The sequence below is a fragment of the Eurypyga helias genome, unplaced genomic scaffold, assembly GCF_000690775.1.
Source record: "Eurypyga helias isolate BGI_N326 unplaced genomic scaffold, ASM69077v1 scaffold6062, whole genome shotgun sequence".
NCBI lineage: Eukaryota > Metazoa > Chordata > Aves > Eurypygiformes > Eurypygidae > Eurypyga > Eurypyga helias.
The window spans coordinates 6,455-24,548 of record NW_010237855.1 but is presented as its reverse complement, the minus strand read 5'-3'; the positions used below and the strand labels follow the sequence as shown (position 1 = coordinate 24,548).

Below are 18,094 nucleotides of genomic sequence, written 5' to 3'. Positions count from 1 at the left end.
GTCATGAGATTGGCTCAAAAATAATAAATTTCTAAATAAATACAGATATCTTTTATTTGCCTTCTATTTTCAGGACTTTCAGAGTTCAAATATACTGAGCTTTACTTTGCACCAACAGGGACAAGAGAGTACTTTTTGCTACCAAAAGGCTGATTTCTCAGGTAAATTAATGAGTCTAAAAACTGGAGATTTAAGAAAAGCACCCAGTATCATAAGATGCCAAGTAAAGATGCAACATTTGTTAACGCTATGGAATTATAATCCTAGGACTTCTAACGGTTCAAAGACCTTCAGGAAAATTTATTTACCACTCTGTGATTCAGGTTTTCTGCTTCTGAAGTGAAACTGTAGGTGTTGCCACACCTTTCTGAGAAATAACAAGAATCAGTTAGCTGCATTCAAAAAGGACTTTGACCAAGCCAAGTAATACATATTACCTGTTAAGCATTGTTACTGACTATGGCATGTTGGCCTATTTTTCAGTGAGACCCTGATCTGATACTTCTTTCTGAGGAGAAGCAGACATCATGACACAAAAATTGACATCATCAGTTCAAATTATTCTACTATTTGCCCTGACTGCAGTGGGTCTGACTGGTAAGTACACTTCCTGAAATACTTTTTTTTCCTTAAAACGCTTTCTTTAGAAAAGTCTGAGGCTTTACCCAATCTATCCTGACTACCACTGGAGCCTGTACATATTTAAATTAATTTCTTCCAAAGTTTTGTATGGAGATTTTGAAAGTGGCTTGAGTCCTCTTTTCTTTTTATAGTATTAATTTTATGGTTCTTTGGTGGTGATGATGAAAGGCACTCCCTCCATCCCTTCAGTCACTCCATGCTTGTCAACTTCTTGGGAATTAGCATCACATGAATAATAACACTGTTAGAGATAATGGTATGGAGCTTTAATGAAATAGAGGTAAGCTTAGGTTGAAAAGCCACATGCTTTTCATGTTAAAATGTATGTAAATTCATGGTCTAGGTTCTTGGTAGAAGTTGATTACAAGTATCATAGAATTTCGTAGAATCGTAGCATACCAGGTTGGAAGGGGCCTCAAGCATCATCTGGTCCAACCTCTTGGCAAAAGCATGGTCTGGAAAAGATGGCCCAGCACCCGGTCCAGCTGAATCTTAAAAGTGTCCAGTGTTGGGGAAGTAGACTTACAGGAAATATTCTTAAACGTATTGGGATTATTAGGGAAAAATCCAATAATTAATGAATACATTCAGGTTACCAGTATACAAAATACTCCACCCAGCTCATTGATTTTTCTTTTTATTACTTGCTTACCTATAATTTATTTATGTGCCAATAGTGGAATTTTGGTTCTGTTGCAAAGCTGAAGGTGAAATTTAATTTTCAGATGACCTGAAGATAATTTTTTTTTTTTTAATATATCTTAGGAAAAAACAAAAGGTCCTATATTTATTTCCAAGCTTTTTAATTTAATTTGGAGATAATTGTACACATTTATGTCTAGGTAAAAATGAAATTTTCATTTGAAAAAAGAGAAGTAGGATTACTTTGGTAGATACTTTAGAAGTCTGAGGTAAAATATATTTACTTTTCTGAAAGTTTTGACCCTTTTTCTAGGCAGATTTATTTACCAAATTCAGTCCATAGTTTCAAATAATTTTAGTATCCTCAAGAAAGCATTCCTTACTGAATTTATCATTCAACAATACCAATAAAAAAAGTCCAACTCTCATATAACTTGCTGGATTTCTGCGCTTCCCTAGGTCAATCATGCCCTGGAAAACCTAAGATAGTAAGATGCCGTTCTCTAGAAAAGGAAACCTTTTCTTGTTGGTGGAAGCCTGGCTCAGATGGAGGACTTCCTACCAATTACACTCTGTTCTACAGCAGGGACAGGTAACAAGTGTTGCATCTATTCTGTAAGTGATCAAGTGACGATTATAACAGAATGAAGGAATTATAACATGAACTTATAAAGGTGTTTTTATGAATCTGTGTTGAACCTCAGATAGCCAGCAAGGGCTACATGACACGAACGGCTCTCCCTTCTTGGAAGAAGACATGAATACTTCCAGTCCTAAACCATCATCCTGTTCTACTGAAACTCATCTGACCTAAAATCCCACGGGTCTGAGGACATGCTGGCAAAGGTGTAGTTTGTCCATCTTGTCAGGAGGCACACAGCTTTTAGCTGAACGGCATGCTTCTCTGAGGAGGGGAACATCAAGACACCGTGGGGCCATGGGGGCTTCCCTGGGGAGGTAGGGCCAGGTCTCCATCCAGGGCCCATCCCACCTCCTCAGCCAGGGAGCAGAGCAGGCTGGGGGCAGCCCAACCCTGGGCATTGGGCACCTCTTTCAGAATGAGGACAGGCCTAGGCAGGACTGAGCCAGGACATCAGCCTGTGGGTTTGGGACTGGCTCAGCAGGGCCCATGGCCGGGACTATGGGGAGTTGGAGACCAGCCCTGCGATGGTGGGCTGAAATGGGAACCTGGGCCCCAGGCAGTGCGTGGGGAGGCCAGGCAGGGGAAGGGAGGTCTGCTGGTGCCCTCAGCCCCCTGCTGAAGAGTTTTTCCATTACCATGCACCGCAAACCCCATCTGGAGAAAATCTACAGAGAGCCTTTGTTTCCCCTTTTGGAGGTGTAGACAACCTCATGGTTCCCAGAATGGACTAAAATCATATGTGTGTATTAAATCTCAAAAGTTACTGGTAAACTGTGACTCCCTCACCCTGTTTAAGAACAAAATGTATATATGTTTAGCAACTTCATTTAACTTGTGCTTCTTTGTATAACTGCCCTTTCTTGAAAACAAGAGGTCTCAGAACAAGTAAGGGGCCAAGTAAGCAGAGAGGCTCAGAGATTAAATTTCTTTGAATAAATCCAGTGAGGTCCAGAATAGATAAGGTAAAGCCTCAGACGTGCCTGCTTCAATTAAGTAAACTCCAAATCATTTGGTATTAATTGATCAGGAAAGATGCAGCCTTTAGTGAAGTTACCACATTCAACAATGATCTGGGAGCTTTTATTTTATGGAAGTCTGGATGTTTCAATCTCAGTCAAAACAGAAATTTTAATAAATATTTACAGCCCAGAACAGTCCTGCCTCGGGATGGATAGGAGTGGTTCTCCATTTAATTAAGTCTGCTGGAACACCAGGCACTTCCAAGCACTCCCGATCTGGGCCACAGTTGCCTTTTTAGCTTATTATCTCTCAGGTGTAAGCCCCTTCCTCCCATCTTTTCTTTGTGAATGGCGATGAAACTGCCTGGAAACTAAAAGACCTTGTTATTAGTGGTGCATGGAACATAACAGTTGGGCTCAAGCATATCCTTGGACCATCTCAGCTGGTGCTTTGGGTTTGTGCAGCTCTTCACACCTGGGATAGGCTCAGAGTACATCACCCAGTTCAGCTTTAATTGAGTACAAAACTGTTCCTCTCCTAAAAACACCAAAGACTCGTATAGGTCATGGTTAAGAGACCCCAAATTAATTTTTAAAATTTTGAGACATTTGTGATGGTGCTCATGTTAAAAAGCAGATAAATTAACATCTTGCTAAAAAGAAAATAGTCAATAAAACACTCTGCCGTAAAAACCATAAGGTTACTTTCCAAAGGAGATATGTAAATAAGATATTTAGCAACTTTTCGTCTTTTGTCAAAGTAAATGTGCTTGATTTGCCTTTTACCTTGCTTTTAAACATTTTTTTTTTAAATTGTCTTGTGCTGTCTCTGGAAATGCTTTCCGTTCTTTTGTCTCCTTATTCCTATGCATAAAAAGGGGATAAAAGCGCTCATCCTGAGCAACTGCAGTAAAGATAGCAATGAAGCATTTATGGTAATAACATTTCACACTCACCAAAGTGTTTCACAGAAGTGGGATTATATATAGGTTTAAAGTTAAACATCTTAAATTTCTTTGCTGAACCTAGTCCATTACTACAGTATTACCTGATTTACTTTATTTCCTAAACTTACAACTTTTTAAATAATTTTATTTCAGTGAAGAAAAAATCTATGAATGTCCAGACTACCAAACGTCAGGTCCCAATTCCTGCTACTTTGATAAAAACCACACTAATCCCCGGACAACATACAATATCACTGTAATGGCAACGAATGAGATTGGAAGGAGCAGCTCAGATGCTCAGTATGTGGATGTGACCTCCATAGGTAAAAAAGAGAAGAATGAAATAGAACACAAACTAGTTGGAATTTTATGTGGTTTTTAATCCTGGAACAAGTAGTGGTGAAAAATTTCTTAACTCATGATGTGAAACTTGATATGGAGGAGTGTTTATATGCAGCTGATATAAAATAGGCATCTTTAAGTGAAAACTCCGTTTTACTTATAAATTAAGTAACTACATATGTTATTGTCATTTTTAACTTTGTCTGGAAAATTGGCTTTCGTTTCTAGTTTCCTCCAGTATTTCAATTAGACTTGATGACAGTTTTGTAGATTCCTAGCACTGCAAATTTTAAAACTTTCAATTTAGGTTAAGCTACCTAAATTTTCCAGATGTAAATTTCCAGTGTTGGAAGGACTAAAATAATTGCCTAAGCAATCTTTTGTAGTATTTCATATTTCTAACTCCATTCTGCTTTCTCCATACACATAAGCTACAAATTGTAACAATAAATATACTTTTATTTATTTATGAAGACCTTTGATTCTTTATGAAGATCTTTTATTCTTTATGAAGACCTCATTGCAGCCTTCCAGTATCTGAAGGGGGCCTACAAGGGTGCTGGGAGAGGACTTTTTACAAGGGCCTGTAGTGATAGGACAAGGGGTAACGGGTACAAATTGAAATCAGGGAGGTTTAGATTAGATATCAGGAAGAAATTCTTCACAGAGAGGGTGGTGAGGCACTGGAACAGGTTGCCCAGAGAAGCTGTGGATGCCCCATCCCTGGATGTCTTCAAGGCCAGGTTGGATGTGGCTTTGAGCAACCTGGTCTAGTGGAAGGTGTCCCTGCCCATGGCAGGGGGGTTGGAACCAGATGATCTTTAAGGTCCCTTCCAATCCTAACCATTCTATGATTCTATGATTCTTTTCAGCTACGAAATATCTGACATTTTAATTTTGCGTGAGTGGTCTATTGAAATTATGATTTGTATTTCCTTAGTCTGACAAATCCGAAGTAACATCTAAGAAGTGCTGATACTGTGGTGTATCAGTGGCCAGTTAACCATTACTGGAGAGAAAGGGAAAAAAAAAGTTTATTGCATTATTCCCTTAGAGAAGTGCTAAACGATCTGAAATTAATGTGATGAAATACAAAACTGTAAAGGAGGTGCCTTTCCTGAGAGAAAATTAAATCACAAATAGCAAACTTTTCATTTTTACAGTTCAGCCAGACGCTCCGCTGAACCTCTCTCTAGAAACAAAAACATCTGCTAGCCAAACATACCTTTGGGCAAAATGGTCTCCACCTCCGTTATCTGATGTCAGCTCTAATTCACATCTGTATCACTATGAGCTACGAATAAAACCTGAGGAGAAGGAAGAGTGGGAGGTAATGGAAAAAATTATTTATTGTATAAATGTTCTCTTCAGTGAATTCCCTTTTCTGAATTTACCTGATATTAAAAAACTTAGTTTCTGTAAGGATACAAAATTCCTGTAACCAAATCTGATTAAAGAAAAATATAGTTTGTAGAGACAGTGAAATTCAAGGTATTTGTATAACTATCCCAATGTCATATGCTAAAAAAAAAAAAAAAGCAAACCCCAAACTATTTAGTCCACTGATACAATATTTAATTGTAATTTTTGTCGATGTGTCTGTACCAAGTGTCACAGTAAGAGACCGCTGACTTCATATAGATTAAACCAAACCAGGATCAAAGCAGATTACTGATTCATTAAGATGTAATTAACTAGCAATCACTTAACTAGCAGTCAAGGTCAGTATCAGCAATACAACAGATAAATCACAATATGGGGCATTTTAAAATATTAATAGACACCTAAGAATATATAAACACACTTCTCTTTCTTCCCGGAGAGGGTGGTGACTGGGACGGGTTGCCCAGAGAAGCTGCGGATGCCCCATCCCTGGAAGTGTTCAAAGCCAGGCTGGATGAGGCTTTGAGCAACCTGGCCTAGTGGAAGGTGTCCCTGCCCATGGCAGGGGGGTTGGAACTAGATGGTCTTTAAGGTCCTTTCCAATTCTGTAATTCTGCAACTATTCCCAGAAATAGGCTATATACAGAAATTCCCCTCTCCCAGGAAGAGCAGGTTACAAGTACACCCCACCCTCCTGGAAGTACAATCTCCCCTACTGTCACCCGCTTCTGCAGGGAACGTGGATGCTTTAACATAATGTCAACCCACATCCCTTCTTACAGGCTGCTCCAACACACATGATGAGAAAGCACTCGCACGGTCTCATGCATGCACCCAGGTGTGGGTTCCTGCCTGCTGCAGCCCACGCTGTCTGGGGTGCAGCTGCTCAGTATCAGAGAGGGGAGCTGCTCTGTCTGGCCCAGGCAGAGGTCACGATGCTAGCAGAGCAGCTTTGATAGCATCAGACTAAACTGCAGCTACTGATGAAGTTTCTGGTCTCCCCTCCACTATTGCAAAACTTTAAGCTCCTTTAGTACTGCTTTTCAAGCTGACCCTTTGTGTTTCAGAAGTCTGTGTTATTCCCTAATTACCATTTAAGTGGACTGAGAGTCATCATCATCTTTAACATGATCAGTTGTTGGCGACCCCCTCTTCTGAAAATCTGGGGTGTCCTACTCACACATATTATTTCTGTTGATATTCCCAGCTGCTGCCATTTTGCTGGGAGTGGATCACAGTACTCCCAAAGCTGAGATACCAGGATAAAATATCATTCTTGAAGTCATAGTGAGGTGGGCTTAATGTTAGCTGGATTGCTGATGCCTTAATGATGGAGAAAGATGTGTGTCTTGAAAGATTTCTGAAAGACTTCTGAAGAGAAATTCAAAGAGCCTGCGGAAGGGACTTAATAATAAGCACTAAAACTAGCCACTAAGAAGCATTACACAGGGTTTATCTGTGGTTTGGACTACCTATAGTGTTCCTTGCATTGTGGAGTTGATAGAATACTAACTTATTGGAAGTCTATGATTAAATATGTTCTCGAGTATCAGAATCTCGGTGTCACTGAAGTGAGTTTTTCTGTTACATCATTTCCTTTGCTTCTTTGTAATTCACATCTGTCATGGTTTAACCTCGGCCAGCAATCAGGGACCACACAGCCGCTCGCTCACCTCCCCCTCCTCCATTGGAGGAGGAGAATTAGAGGAAAAGACAAGGAAACTTGTGGACTGAGATAAGACCTATTTAATAATTGAATATAAATTAATATTATAGTGATACTAATAATATTAACTGTACTACTAGTAATACGTAATGAAAATAATGGAAAATAAAACAAATTATACGGTTGCTCACCACCCACCAACCCACACACAGCCATGTCCCGAGTAGCAAGAGTCAGAGTCAGAGCCCAAGAGCCAGAGCCTGAGAGCAATTGCAGCAGAGTCTGACTGAGCCCCATGGGTGAGAGCACGACTGGGAAAGACAACTGACCCACCAATTACTAATGAACAAACAAAATTATGCCCCCCCCGACCACTCCCTGCTGACGTACTGAGCATGACTTGCTATGGAATGAAATACCCCTTTGGTCAGTTTGGGTCAGCGGTCTGAACACCGTGTGTGTGTCCCTGCCCCTGCTTGTAGCAAGAAAGTTGGGAGCACAAGTGCAGCATCAGAAGCTTGCTATCCTCACTTGGCGCAAGCGCTCCTTAGCACCAACTAAAACCAGCGGAGGTATCAGTACTCTTCTCAGGCCAAATCCAGAACAGGCTCATACCAGCTACTGTGAAGAAAATTAACTCTGTCCTGACTAAAACCAGCACAATATCTTATAAAAAGCCAACTGAAACCCTTGCCTTTCAGAAGTCAGTGATACAAGCCTACTCCTTTATGGTGTATTTGTTAAAATGCCCAAATTCTTTATTATTTTTCCAGTCTATTTTCTTTTCCAGACAATATCTGTTGGAGTGCAGACACAGTACAAAGTGATTAGGTTACAAGCTGGGGTGAAGTACGTTGTTCAGGTCCGATGCATGTTAGACCTTGGAGAATGGAGTGAGTGGAGCTCCAAAAGAAGCATTCAGATTCCCAGCGGTGAGTGGATGATTGCCGTTCTGTTAATTTTTTTTAAATTCTAGCTGGTTTAAGTGTTGTGAAAGGTGCCTAAATGGCAGCCCTGAACAGATACTTCACAGTGCTGGAGGAACAGCTCAGCACGTCTTACCGTCCTTGGTGTTTCATTGCGGATTCAGTCTTGCTGATCCACTCAAGAACCTCTGCTGAAACTATGACCAAGTGGCTGGGTTTACTAGGAAGTCATTTCTGATACAGGTGTGCCTAAATAATATATGGTTTCTGTCCATCTTTTCAAAAATCGTGTTGATTTCATCTGTAGATGTAGATACCAGGTTCATTTCTTCACTAGTAGCTGAACAGAAAGCACTGCCCTGGCTAACAGAGCATAACACTTGCAGCTACTATCACACAGAAATAATTATCTGTGTTTTATTGGGTTTGAGTGGACGCATTAAATATGCATGACATCCTCTCTCCTTGTCAGAGACTGTAGCCAGGTTCTCTCAAATCTTCTGTTACTGATTGTATTACTCATTATTTGACATGGAGATTGCTGAAGTACTGTTAATAGAAACATATTTCTTAAATGTCCCATTTTCAGATCTGCCCCAGGCAATTAGAATTTTGGAAAATCAATGTCCCTACTGTAAATAATAGAAAGCATACATTATTGATGCAATGGGACCATATGTTGCCACAAATACATAACTGCTAGATTTTCAATCACATCAAGTTTTCGATTAGCATCATACTATTCAAAATTCAAGCATTTTCCTCTGCCCTAATTTAAGTGCTTTGCTTGAGTCTATAAAAACATCATCAGGAATCCAAATAATTGTAAATTGCTTGGCTGCAATTGGGCAAGTAGCCCAAGTGCTGAGTACAGCATCACTTTACAAGGAAGTCAGGGAGCTGCTTGGAGTCAGCTCAGCATAAGTACTTCGGAAGAGAATTACTGTCAAGGACGTAAACAAATGGGCAAACACAATCTTCATTCCCTCTAAAAGCCAAAACAAATTATAGCATATTTTTTAAACAATCAGAAGCATCTTGAAACACAGTTTTTGGAGAAAAAATGTTTTATGCAGAAAATAGATTGGCTAGCAGAACGTATTTTAAATCATTGTACAGAACCTGCTGTGACAGCATTTGAGAGCCCCTTACCGGGTTTGGAGGCAGAGAAGACCCACAGCCAAGGAAGTAGAAGAGAGTTCCGCAGCACAGCTGCAGTGGGAAAGGATTTTGAACCTGTGTCAAAGTAGCTGCCCTAACCACTGAACTGTTCTTCCTAAGCTAATAAGAAGCAAAATTTTTTCTTTCCTTGTGGGAAAAAGGGTATTTTGCTGTGCTCTGCCTGGCACTGTTTTATGAATTCAGGGTTGACCTAATGCATTAAACTTACTAATTAGTTCATTTCTTTCTCTCTTACAGGAGAGTCACCTCCTGAAAAGCCTACAATAATAAAATGCCGTTCTCCAGAAAAGGAAACATTTACTTGTTGGTGGAAACCTGGGTCAGATGGAGGACATCCGACTAACTACACTTTGCTTTACAGCAAAGAAGGGTAATAAGCTGTGTATAATTACTCAGTGTTTTATTGGCAGGACCTGGAAAATCAATCCTGATTGGTTTTGCATTTAGGAGGTGTCGTTTTCCATAGCACATGGTTTTGTCCAAGTGACATATTGTGGAATAGCTCTAGCAGCAACATATTTAAGGTTGGAACAGGATCTCTTTATGCTGTCAGGTTTTTCAGATTTCTGTGAATTCTTCTGCCTTGAGAGGTAGAAAGCCTTGAAAGTTGCTGTGGCACAGCAACTGCATAACAGTATGCAGTAAAAATGCACAGTCCTGTAGCTATTCAGCCACACAGCCACAGAAGTAAAGTTTCCCAAAATGACCAGATATTAAAATTTTCTTCTTCTGATAATGCTTATTTGGCACAATTATTCATAGACCATGAATGCTTCCCGGCCTCTGTAGGAACCTTGGTCCTGGAACTTAGATCAAGTGCTAAACATTCACATTGCCAGGCACGAAAAATCTGCTCCAGCCCTAAATAATGGTGAACTACTAGTAATCAAAGCCAGGTGCTTTAGCCTGTGTAACCTAATCACTGCGATTCTTTCATTTCAGAGAAGAGCAAGTTTACGAATGTCCAGATTACAGAACTGCAGGCCCAAATTCGTGCTACTTCGATAAAAAGCACACCTCTTTCTGGACCATATACAATATTACTGTGAGGGCAACTAACGAAATGGGAAGTAACGTCTCCGATCCTCATTATGTGGATGTGACATACATAGGTAAGAGGTACAAAGTATTTTCTGTTGAATTAAATTCAAAATTACGGGTTTTGACATGAGAATTTTAATTCCAGCCCTTCTCATATATAGTATTATATCCAAGTTAAAAACTTGTAAGAACAAGTAAAATCTTATTTGGTGCAATAATAAATCCATATTCATTCTTTTGCCAGTTTATTTTCAAAGGAAGCCAAAAACGTTAAAAGCTTTAAAACTGCATTCAGATAACTATTTATTGGTTTTCCATATTTCTTTCAGTCAAGCCCTAAGAAACATCATCCAGTTAAAATCTTTTTCCACTCTACCAGCAAGTGAAATGAAATTATCTTTTAACAAATAATACTTAAATTTTATGACCTAAAAGTAGGTTCCATGCTCAAGAGAAGCTAAATTAGTGCTTTTTATAGCAGTGTACTGATAATCTCTTCTCTCAGACTTTTTCCATAGAGTGACTGTGGACAAGTACTTAAGTTTTTTCCTAAGGGAACAGAGCATAATCGCCAATAAACATTTTGTTATCAAGGACATGGCTGCCAGGAGTCTGGCAACTGGAAAAGGGCTGCTGGAGAAAAGGCTTTACATTTTACCTCCATGCCCTGACCTGATGAAGCTTTGCATCAGACAGTGGTAAAATACATGCATGATATGCAGAAGCTCTACCTCTGAACTGAGGAAGCTGCAAGCCTGACTGTAGCAGAAACCTGCATTCCATTTTGGTTTATTTCTGAGATAGAGACAGGGCTTTAATATTACTGGTTTGGTTTATTTTTAAATATCTTTACGTATGCATGTAGGGATTATGTTCTTGTATTTTCTGAATGTAAAAGATGGGGAGGGGAAATTTCATCGCCTGCATCATTTTCAACATTCCTAAATATATATGCCAACTTCAGTAAGATCATGGTAAAACACAACTTTCATAACACAGCATTAAAGATGTTAACTTTGAAACACAGTTGTGGGGAAAAGCAACAATAAATAGTAATACAAGAAAAATTATTTCTGGTAATAAATGATCATTTACTCTACATTTACTGTTCTTCATTTTTTTCTTCAAATTCATAAATCCATGCTTACTTTATCAGGAAACTCTTGATCCCTGTATTCTAACACCAGTTCTAAATTGCTAGACACAGTGGAGGTGGCAACTCACCACTGAACACCATTTTATATTTCTTCCTAAGATGCAAGGAAAAAATAATTTAGACTCTTATTGTCAGTTCTTCTATTTTAACAGTACAGCCAGATCCTCCTGTGAACGTAACACTGGAATTAAAAAAGCCAATAAATAGAAAACCGTATCTGGTCTTGACATGGTCTCCACCCCCTTTGGCTGATGTGAGATCTGGATGGCTTACCCTTGAATATGAGTTGCGACTAAAGCCTGAAGAAGGAGAGGAATGGGAGGTAAGGATGTTGCAAGTTTCTGCAAGATTATATTTTCTGATCCATTAGATTTTGTCTGCTAGGTCCCATGCCTGAATGTACTGAAGCAGGCACACTAAACAGTTCAGCATTTTTCAGAAGTGTGTGCTTGACCTACAATTTTTTACTGAGAATATTGGTATCTCAGATGCTGATGTGGGACAGCAGGTGATAAAGTGCTTATTTTTAATTGTAGTCATTATATTTTAACTATATTGACATTACAGTTTAAAATTTTTTGTTCTCATTTAGTCAGGTTTCTTCTGTGTTGATTTGTTCTTAATCACCAGCACTTCCTAGGTAACAGAAAGCCCAGTGACATTATGTAAAATCATTTAAATTTGTACAAATAGCCATTAGGTGATAGTTGTCAAGGCCACATGGTAATAACTGTCTATAGCCAGGATCTGCAACTCAAACAACTGGGCAGCAAATTAAAGTCTCCAGCTGTTGGTATTTGGCTGTACGCCCTTCTTTTCTGCTTCAATACTTCCTAGCCACCTCTGTATCCCTTCTTTACTCCCTTACTTACTCCCTCCCTCCTTCCAACACTTTTTACTACCCTGTGAAGTTCCACCAACTCCGCATTCCTTCTTTTTTTTTCTGCATTCTCTTCCCCCATCTCTGTTTCTGGCCTCATTCTCCTCCTCTCGACATTGCAGTTCCCACCACTGCCACAGTTCCTTCCTATTGGCTGTATGCTCATGATGTGGTTCTGCAGTCGTTTAATTTGCACAAAACACCAGAGTCAGATCTCATTCCTACTGTATTATGTTATAAAGCTGAACTACAGAAATAAAACAAATGCACTATTATTCCATGCCCGCATAACAATTGTTAGGAAGCTATCTAGATTCATTCTATATTCCCAACTTGTTTATCAAGACTACAACCTAGCTGCGATTTTCATAGAAAAATGTCTCAATTTTATATGGATTTTATGATTTTTATTTACTTTCCAGACTATTTTTGTTGGACAGCAAACACAGTACAAAATGTTTAGTTTAAATCCTGGAAAGAAGTACATTGTACAGATTCACTGCAAACCAGACCACCACGGATCATGGAGTGAATGGAGCTCAGAAAAGTACATTCACATCCCTACTGGTGAGTGGCCAGGAATCCCGTCAGTAATTGTTATTACATGGAAGTTCACGTAATGCTCTTCTTAGCTGTTTGTGGCACCCATGCCAATTGACATTCCATAGTTTCCCTAGGACAGGTCAGAACATCGTTGCTAAGATAACTGAATTTTCAGCATCCCTGCACCATAGCCAGTTAACTTCCCCTTCATGACTTTTTGGAGTTAAGCAGGTGAATCAATTTCTTATTTAAACCATGCCCTTTCCGTTTATTGCCTCATTTGTTCTCATGATGCTAGTTTTGAACTAAAAGAACAGTGGTAACTGCATTAAAACTCATACAGAGACAACAAAAAATGACTGCCTTCAGACAGCAACAGCTCTTCATTGCTCTTTATCTAGAATGAATTTGAAATAAAAGTCTCAGTGTAAAACATGTCATGTTACAATAGAAATCCTTAAAAATATCTAGTCCTAGATCATTTAACCCACCAGTTAATTAATTCTATGATATGTAATTGATAATGAAATGACTACAATATTGGCACTATTGGATTTGAACACAATTGTTATAACTGGCTGTGACATGCATTTTTGTACTATCTTTCCAGGAGAGTTTATTTCCTGCACAGTGCCATTAATAAAAAGTATATTTATTATAAGATATTACAGTGATCGGTGAGATCCATCTTTACTAGCAAAGGCCTATAGATTCAATATCAAATTTGTCAGTTTAGACCAATTTTTAAAATAAAAGTAATTTGAGACCTTTTTTGCATGCTGACTATGCGTATGCTAGATATATATCCTTAAACAATTCTATTTGTTTCCTAGACTTCAGAGTAAAAGATACGGTTGTGTGGATCGTCGTTGGTGTCCTGTCATCTCTTGTGTGTTTAATCATGAGCTGGACAATGGTTTTGAAAGGGTACAGGTGAGTCACCAATTTCACAATTACATGGTGTTGAAAATCTCAGCAAACTTTTCAAAAATAGACTTCTAACATTTGACTCACATTTCTATAGGTTTTGTGTTCTGTTATATACAAGAAGTTACAGGTATTTGACTTTAAATTTGCAACGAATGAAGAGGCATTTCTGTTCTTTAGGGAAATCAAGCTAAATCCTCAATTGGTAAAGACATGTCTGCATTAGAACTGACCGTCTTGGTTAGCCATGTAAGTTTTCAGCAAACGTCACGTGGAGTATCTCTGCTCCTGTAGAAAACACACTTTTTGGTTTTGTACTTATTTCCTAAAGGGAACAAGGTTATATTATGAGACTGTCTTTCTGCTCGCTTCCTCTGTCAATTCCCAAATTGATTTATTAGAACACTGGCTAATTTCAATCAAATCTGAAAGAGAAAGGTGTAGCAAAGATTATCATTTTTGCACAAGTCTTGGAAAAAATACTGATAAGAAGAAAGAGATAGAAACTGTTGGTGGAAAAGCCATCAGAAGTCACTCATCATAGATACTGCTCAGTAGTAGTCAGCTGACAGTCTGGTGTTCATACATGCCCACTAGTCCTCCCAAACTGTGCCCCACACAGCTGTTCCTTGGCCAGTGGTGAAGTTACAGTGATTTGAGAGATCTGGAGGTTAAGGGACAAAGGGCAATAAAAGGACATTAGCGGTGTTACCTTTCCAGTTGAATAATTTTTGTACCGTTGTCTTTCTTATGGATACGTCTAAGGGAAACGTATGGACTGTAACTGGATGTGTAGATTACCTGGCTTGAGAGGTAGGCAGGAACCAGAGGTCCATCAGGGAGCTATCAGACAGGAGAAGTGTTTACAGTGTCAGTCACATTCTGAAGAAATGGGAGAGCAAATAAGAGAGATAGGGCCCGTATTTATACCTTGTGTGTTCGTGCTGTGTTTTTAGAATGATAGCCTTTATCCTGCCGCCAGTTCCGGGACCGAAGATAAAAGGCATAGACACACATCTGTTAGAGGTGAGTAGCACTGACCACAACAAAAGAATTCACCATTTCTCACAAGCACAGTTACCATAATAAAGTACAAAACAGGTTCAACTAATTTAATCAATGTTAAAATAAGTGACCCTTTCAGGTTGATCATGTGGAGGGTATGTGTGAGACAGTCTTGCCTTGCACTAGTAGTCAGAGGGCGTTTGAGAACAGAGTTTGCAACCACAGCTGTTCCCTGGGACACGGCAAGAGCCAGTGTCTGTGTGATCTCGCTAGTAGTGCTTAGGGAAGTTGCTCTCCGCAGTCTCCTGCCATGCTGAGGAGACAGAACAGGGCTGCTCGATGATTCTCCTCTATTTCCTTCTTATTAAACCCATGAGACCCGAACATGCCAAAAGCTCCCTAGTCCTCCCATTTCAGAAGCATGAATTCTGGGATTGTGTCTCCCCACTGAGGCTACTCAAGAAATTTTCTTCTGTTTTTCTACTATTTTCTGCAGCAGTAGAAATCCAGTTTAGGTGTAGTGATGCAAGTTTTACAGTATTTGTGTCTTATCAGATTGTTAACATACAAATATTGTAGATTGTTCACAGTTGTTCTAGTCAAATAAACCCTTAGGATAACTGTGAAAAAAAATGTATCTTATTATGCCCTTAGACAGGAAAATCTGAAGAATTATTGAGTGCTCTTGGTTGCCATGGTTTCCCTCCAACATCAGACTGTGAGGAACTACTGATAGAATATCTGGAGGTAGAGGACAGTGAGGATCAGCAACTCATGCCAAGCCATGACAGTGGTCATCCCAGTAAAAATGCAAGAATGATACCCAAGGAAACAGACAGTGACTCAGGCCGAGGGAGTTGTGATAGTCCTTCTCTGCTTTCTGAAAAGTGCAGGGAGTCCCGCGCCCTTCCATCAACACTTCATACACGAGACGGTCAAGAAAGTAAAGGAGGAAAAAGGAGCTGGGAGACTCAGTGTGTGGCCTCAGAACAGAAAACACTCCTTTTGCACAATGAGAGTACAAAATCGTCCACGTGGCCTGCAGCCCAGTTACCTAATAATCAGCCTCCCATGTTTGCCTACCACAGTACTGTAGATGCACTTAAGATAACACTGAGTACCACAAATGTGAACATTGCACCAGTTTTGCTGGGAAATGAAGAAAAGCATCAGTCACAATATCCTATCACTGAAACTGTCCATGACAACATGGAAAAGCAAAGAGAGATGGAGAATTTGCATTCCAGAACTGACCAAACTACAGTGCAAGTCAAACAAAACAGACCGAATGAAAAGTCACCTTTTTTGAATCCTAAACTACTGGATTATGTAGAAGTTCACAGAGTCAGACAAGATGAGGAGCCAGCAGTATTATTGAAACATAAAGAAACTAGTGGAAAGAGCGAAAAATACACTGTTCCAGGAACCAGCAAAGAATATACCAAGGTCTCAACAGTTGTGGACCATAATATTCTAGTATTAATGCCAGATTCACGCGTCCAGCCCACATCTGTATCTCAAGAACCTGCAGTGGAAACGTCTCAGAACCTTCAGCAAGGTCAAGCTGAGAAAAATATGAGCTACTGTCTGACAGTTCCAAGCGAGCACAAAAGAGAGACCAGTGGATCAGAGTACATGGACCCATCTTCCTTTATGCCCTCCTTTAAGTAGCTAGTACTTAGTACAGTACATACTTAGTAGTTATGTACAGTAAAACAAAACCACATAGTTCCTTAAAAAAGCCTAGCCTCCTATGTGTGTTATACAGAGAATAAAATGAACTGTGGGTTGAGGTAATAATCATGGAAGTGAACCTTGAGTTGTTAGCTCATGTTTCTGACACATGGAAATGAGAAAATGGGTATTATCTGCCATGAAAAGTACATTGTAAACTAACTATTCAGCTCTGCAGATCTTTAAATGAAGATGAAAATTGTTATGGGTCAGTCAGTACACGATAGTGATCTGAGCAGTTCCTAAATCAGATAAATCACTGCACAACGGCACTGATCTACAATGAATTATCTTCTGAATACATTCTGACACTAGATTAAGTTTTATTTATATTTTTTCTCAATCCTTAAGAAGAAAGGAGCTCTTATATATGCCAAATCATATACAAAAGAGAATGTATTCAACAAATCACAGTAAAGTAACAAATTGTTCTAAATATATTTTTGCTTTGTTTCAAGGTGACAGAAAACTTTGCATCCTGTTCATATCATAGTCCAGTCAAACCAAACGTGAAAAAAAAATAGCAGGACAATATTTGATACACTGCCTTACTGTATATAATATATAATTCTACTTTAATACAAGCCCATATGTTTAACAATGTATTTTAAAGGCTATTTTTCTATTACCAAAAAAGAGCAAAATATTTTTTAATTTCCCTCTGCTATTTAGCTACTTAGGAACTTTTCTGTTTCCTTCTGCTGAGATAGCAGTAACAAGTAAAGCTACCATTTCTATACCAACTTAAAATTATACTTTGTACTAATTAAGAATATGAAGTAATTTTTAAACTATATTTCTAATATATTGCAGATGTATTACTATTTGAATTGTAAATTATTTATTTCACATGGTTTTTATCACCTGTAATTATAAAATTAAAATGCAATCTAGGTTGTGAGAGCAAAGCTTCTTTCCCACTGAATTTGTGCTCTGATGCCAATCATGAATGCAATTATGTTCTCCTGCATCCTTAGACATTGCACTTTTCCCTGAGCCTGGAAGGAAAGTTTGAAGTCAGATTTTTCATAATGAACTTATCAACGTTAATTTTGGAATCAAGCCTCCAAAGTCAAAGATACGAGGCATAAAGTCTGAGTCAGAGCTCTGCTGATAGTGGTGGGAATGAGGAAAAGAGTCTATGTACTTAGCCTGGACACATGTCCCTGGAACACCAGTGGGAACAGTGAGGATTCCTCATGTCCCATGTAGCCAAAGGCAGTATCAAAATGATACCGCAATGCCTCTGAGCTTACTGTGGTCCTTCCTTCTTGAAACAAAGGTTTAATTTACTCCAGGGAAGTGCGACCAAGTGATCCCTGATCAAACCTGGGCCACGTGTTCAGCCAGTATTGCTAGATTCAGGGGAAACTGTACACATAAGGTATGGGAAATTGTACTGTACATGAGAAGGGAAGTGTATTAACTACAGATGAGCTGTCTTCTGATCGTGTCCTTCCAGCACAGCTCTACATT

General features: G+C 39.1%; 1 protein-coding gene across 2 annotated transcripts; it reads left to right on the top strand.

Moving 5' to 3' along the window:
* Window positions 1–491: 491 nt before the first annotated feature.
* PRLR (prolactin receptor) lies at window positions 492–16,555 on the top strand. 2 transcript variants are annotated; one of them, XM_010147627.1, is made up of 12 exons: window positions 492–601; window positions 1,744–1,876; window positions 3,987–4,156; window positions 5,339–5,505; window positions 8,015–8,156; window positions 9,570–9,702; window positions 10,275–10,444; window positions 11,682–11,851; window positions 12,832–12,976; window positions 13,786–13,885; window positions 14,836–14,905; window positions 15,539–16,555. In XM_010147627.1, exons 3-12 carry the CDS (start codon window positions 4,093–4,095, stop codon window positions 16,553–16,555), a joined length of 2,178 nt encoding a protein of 725 aa, XP_010145929.1. In that variant the 5' UTR covers window positions 492–601; window positions 1,744–1,876; window positions 3,987–4,092. The 2 variants fall into 2 exon arrangements, with proteins under 2 accessions (XP_010145929.1, XP_010145928.1); XM_010147626.1 differs by having other exon boundaries at window positions 528–597.
* The last annotated feature ends 1,539 nt before the right edge of the window (window positions 16,556–18,094 follow it).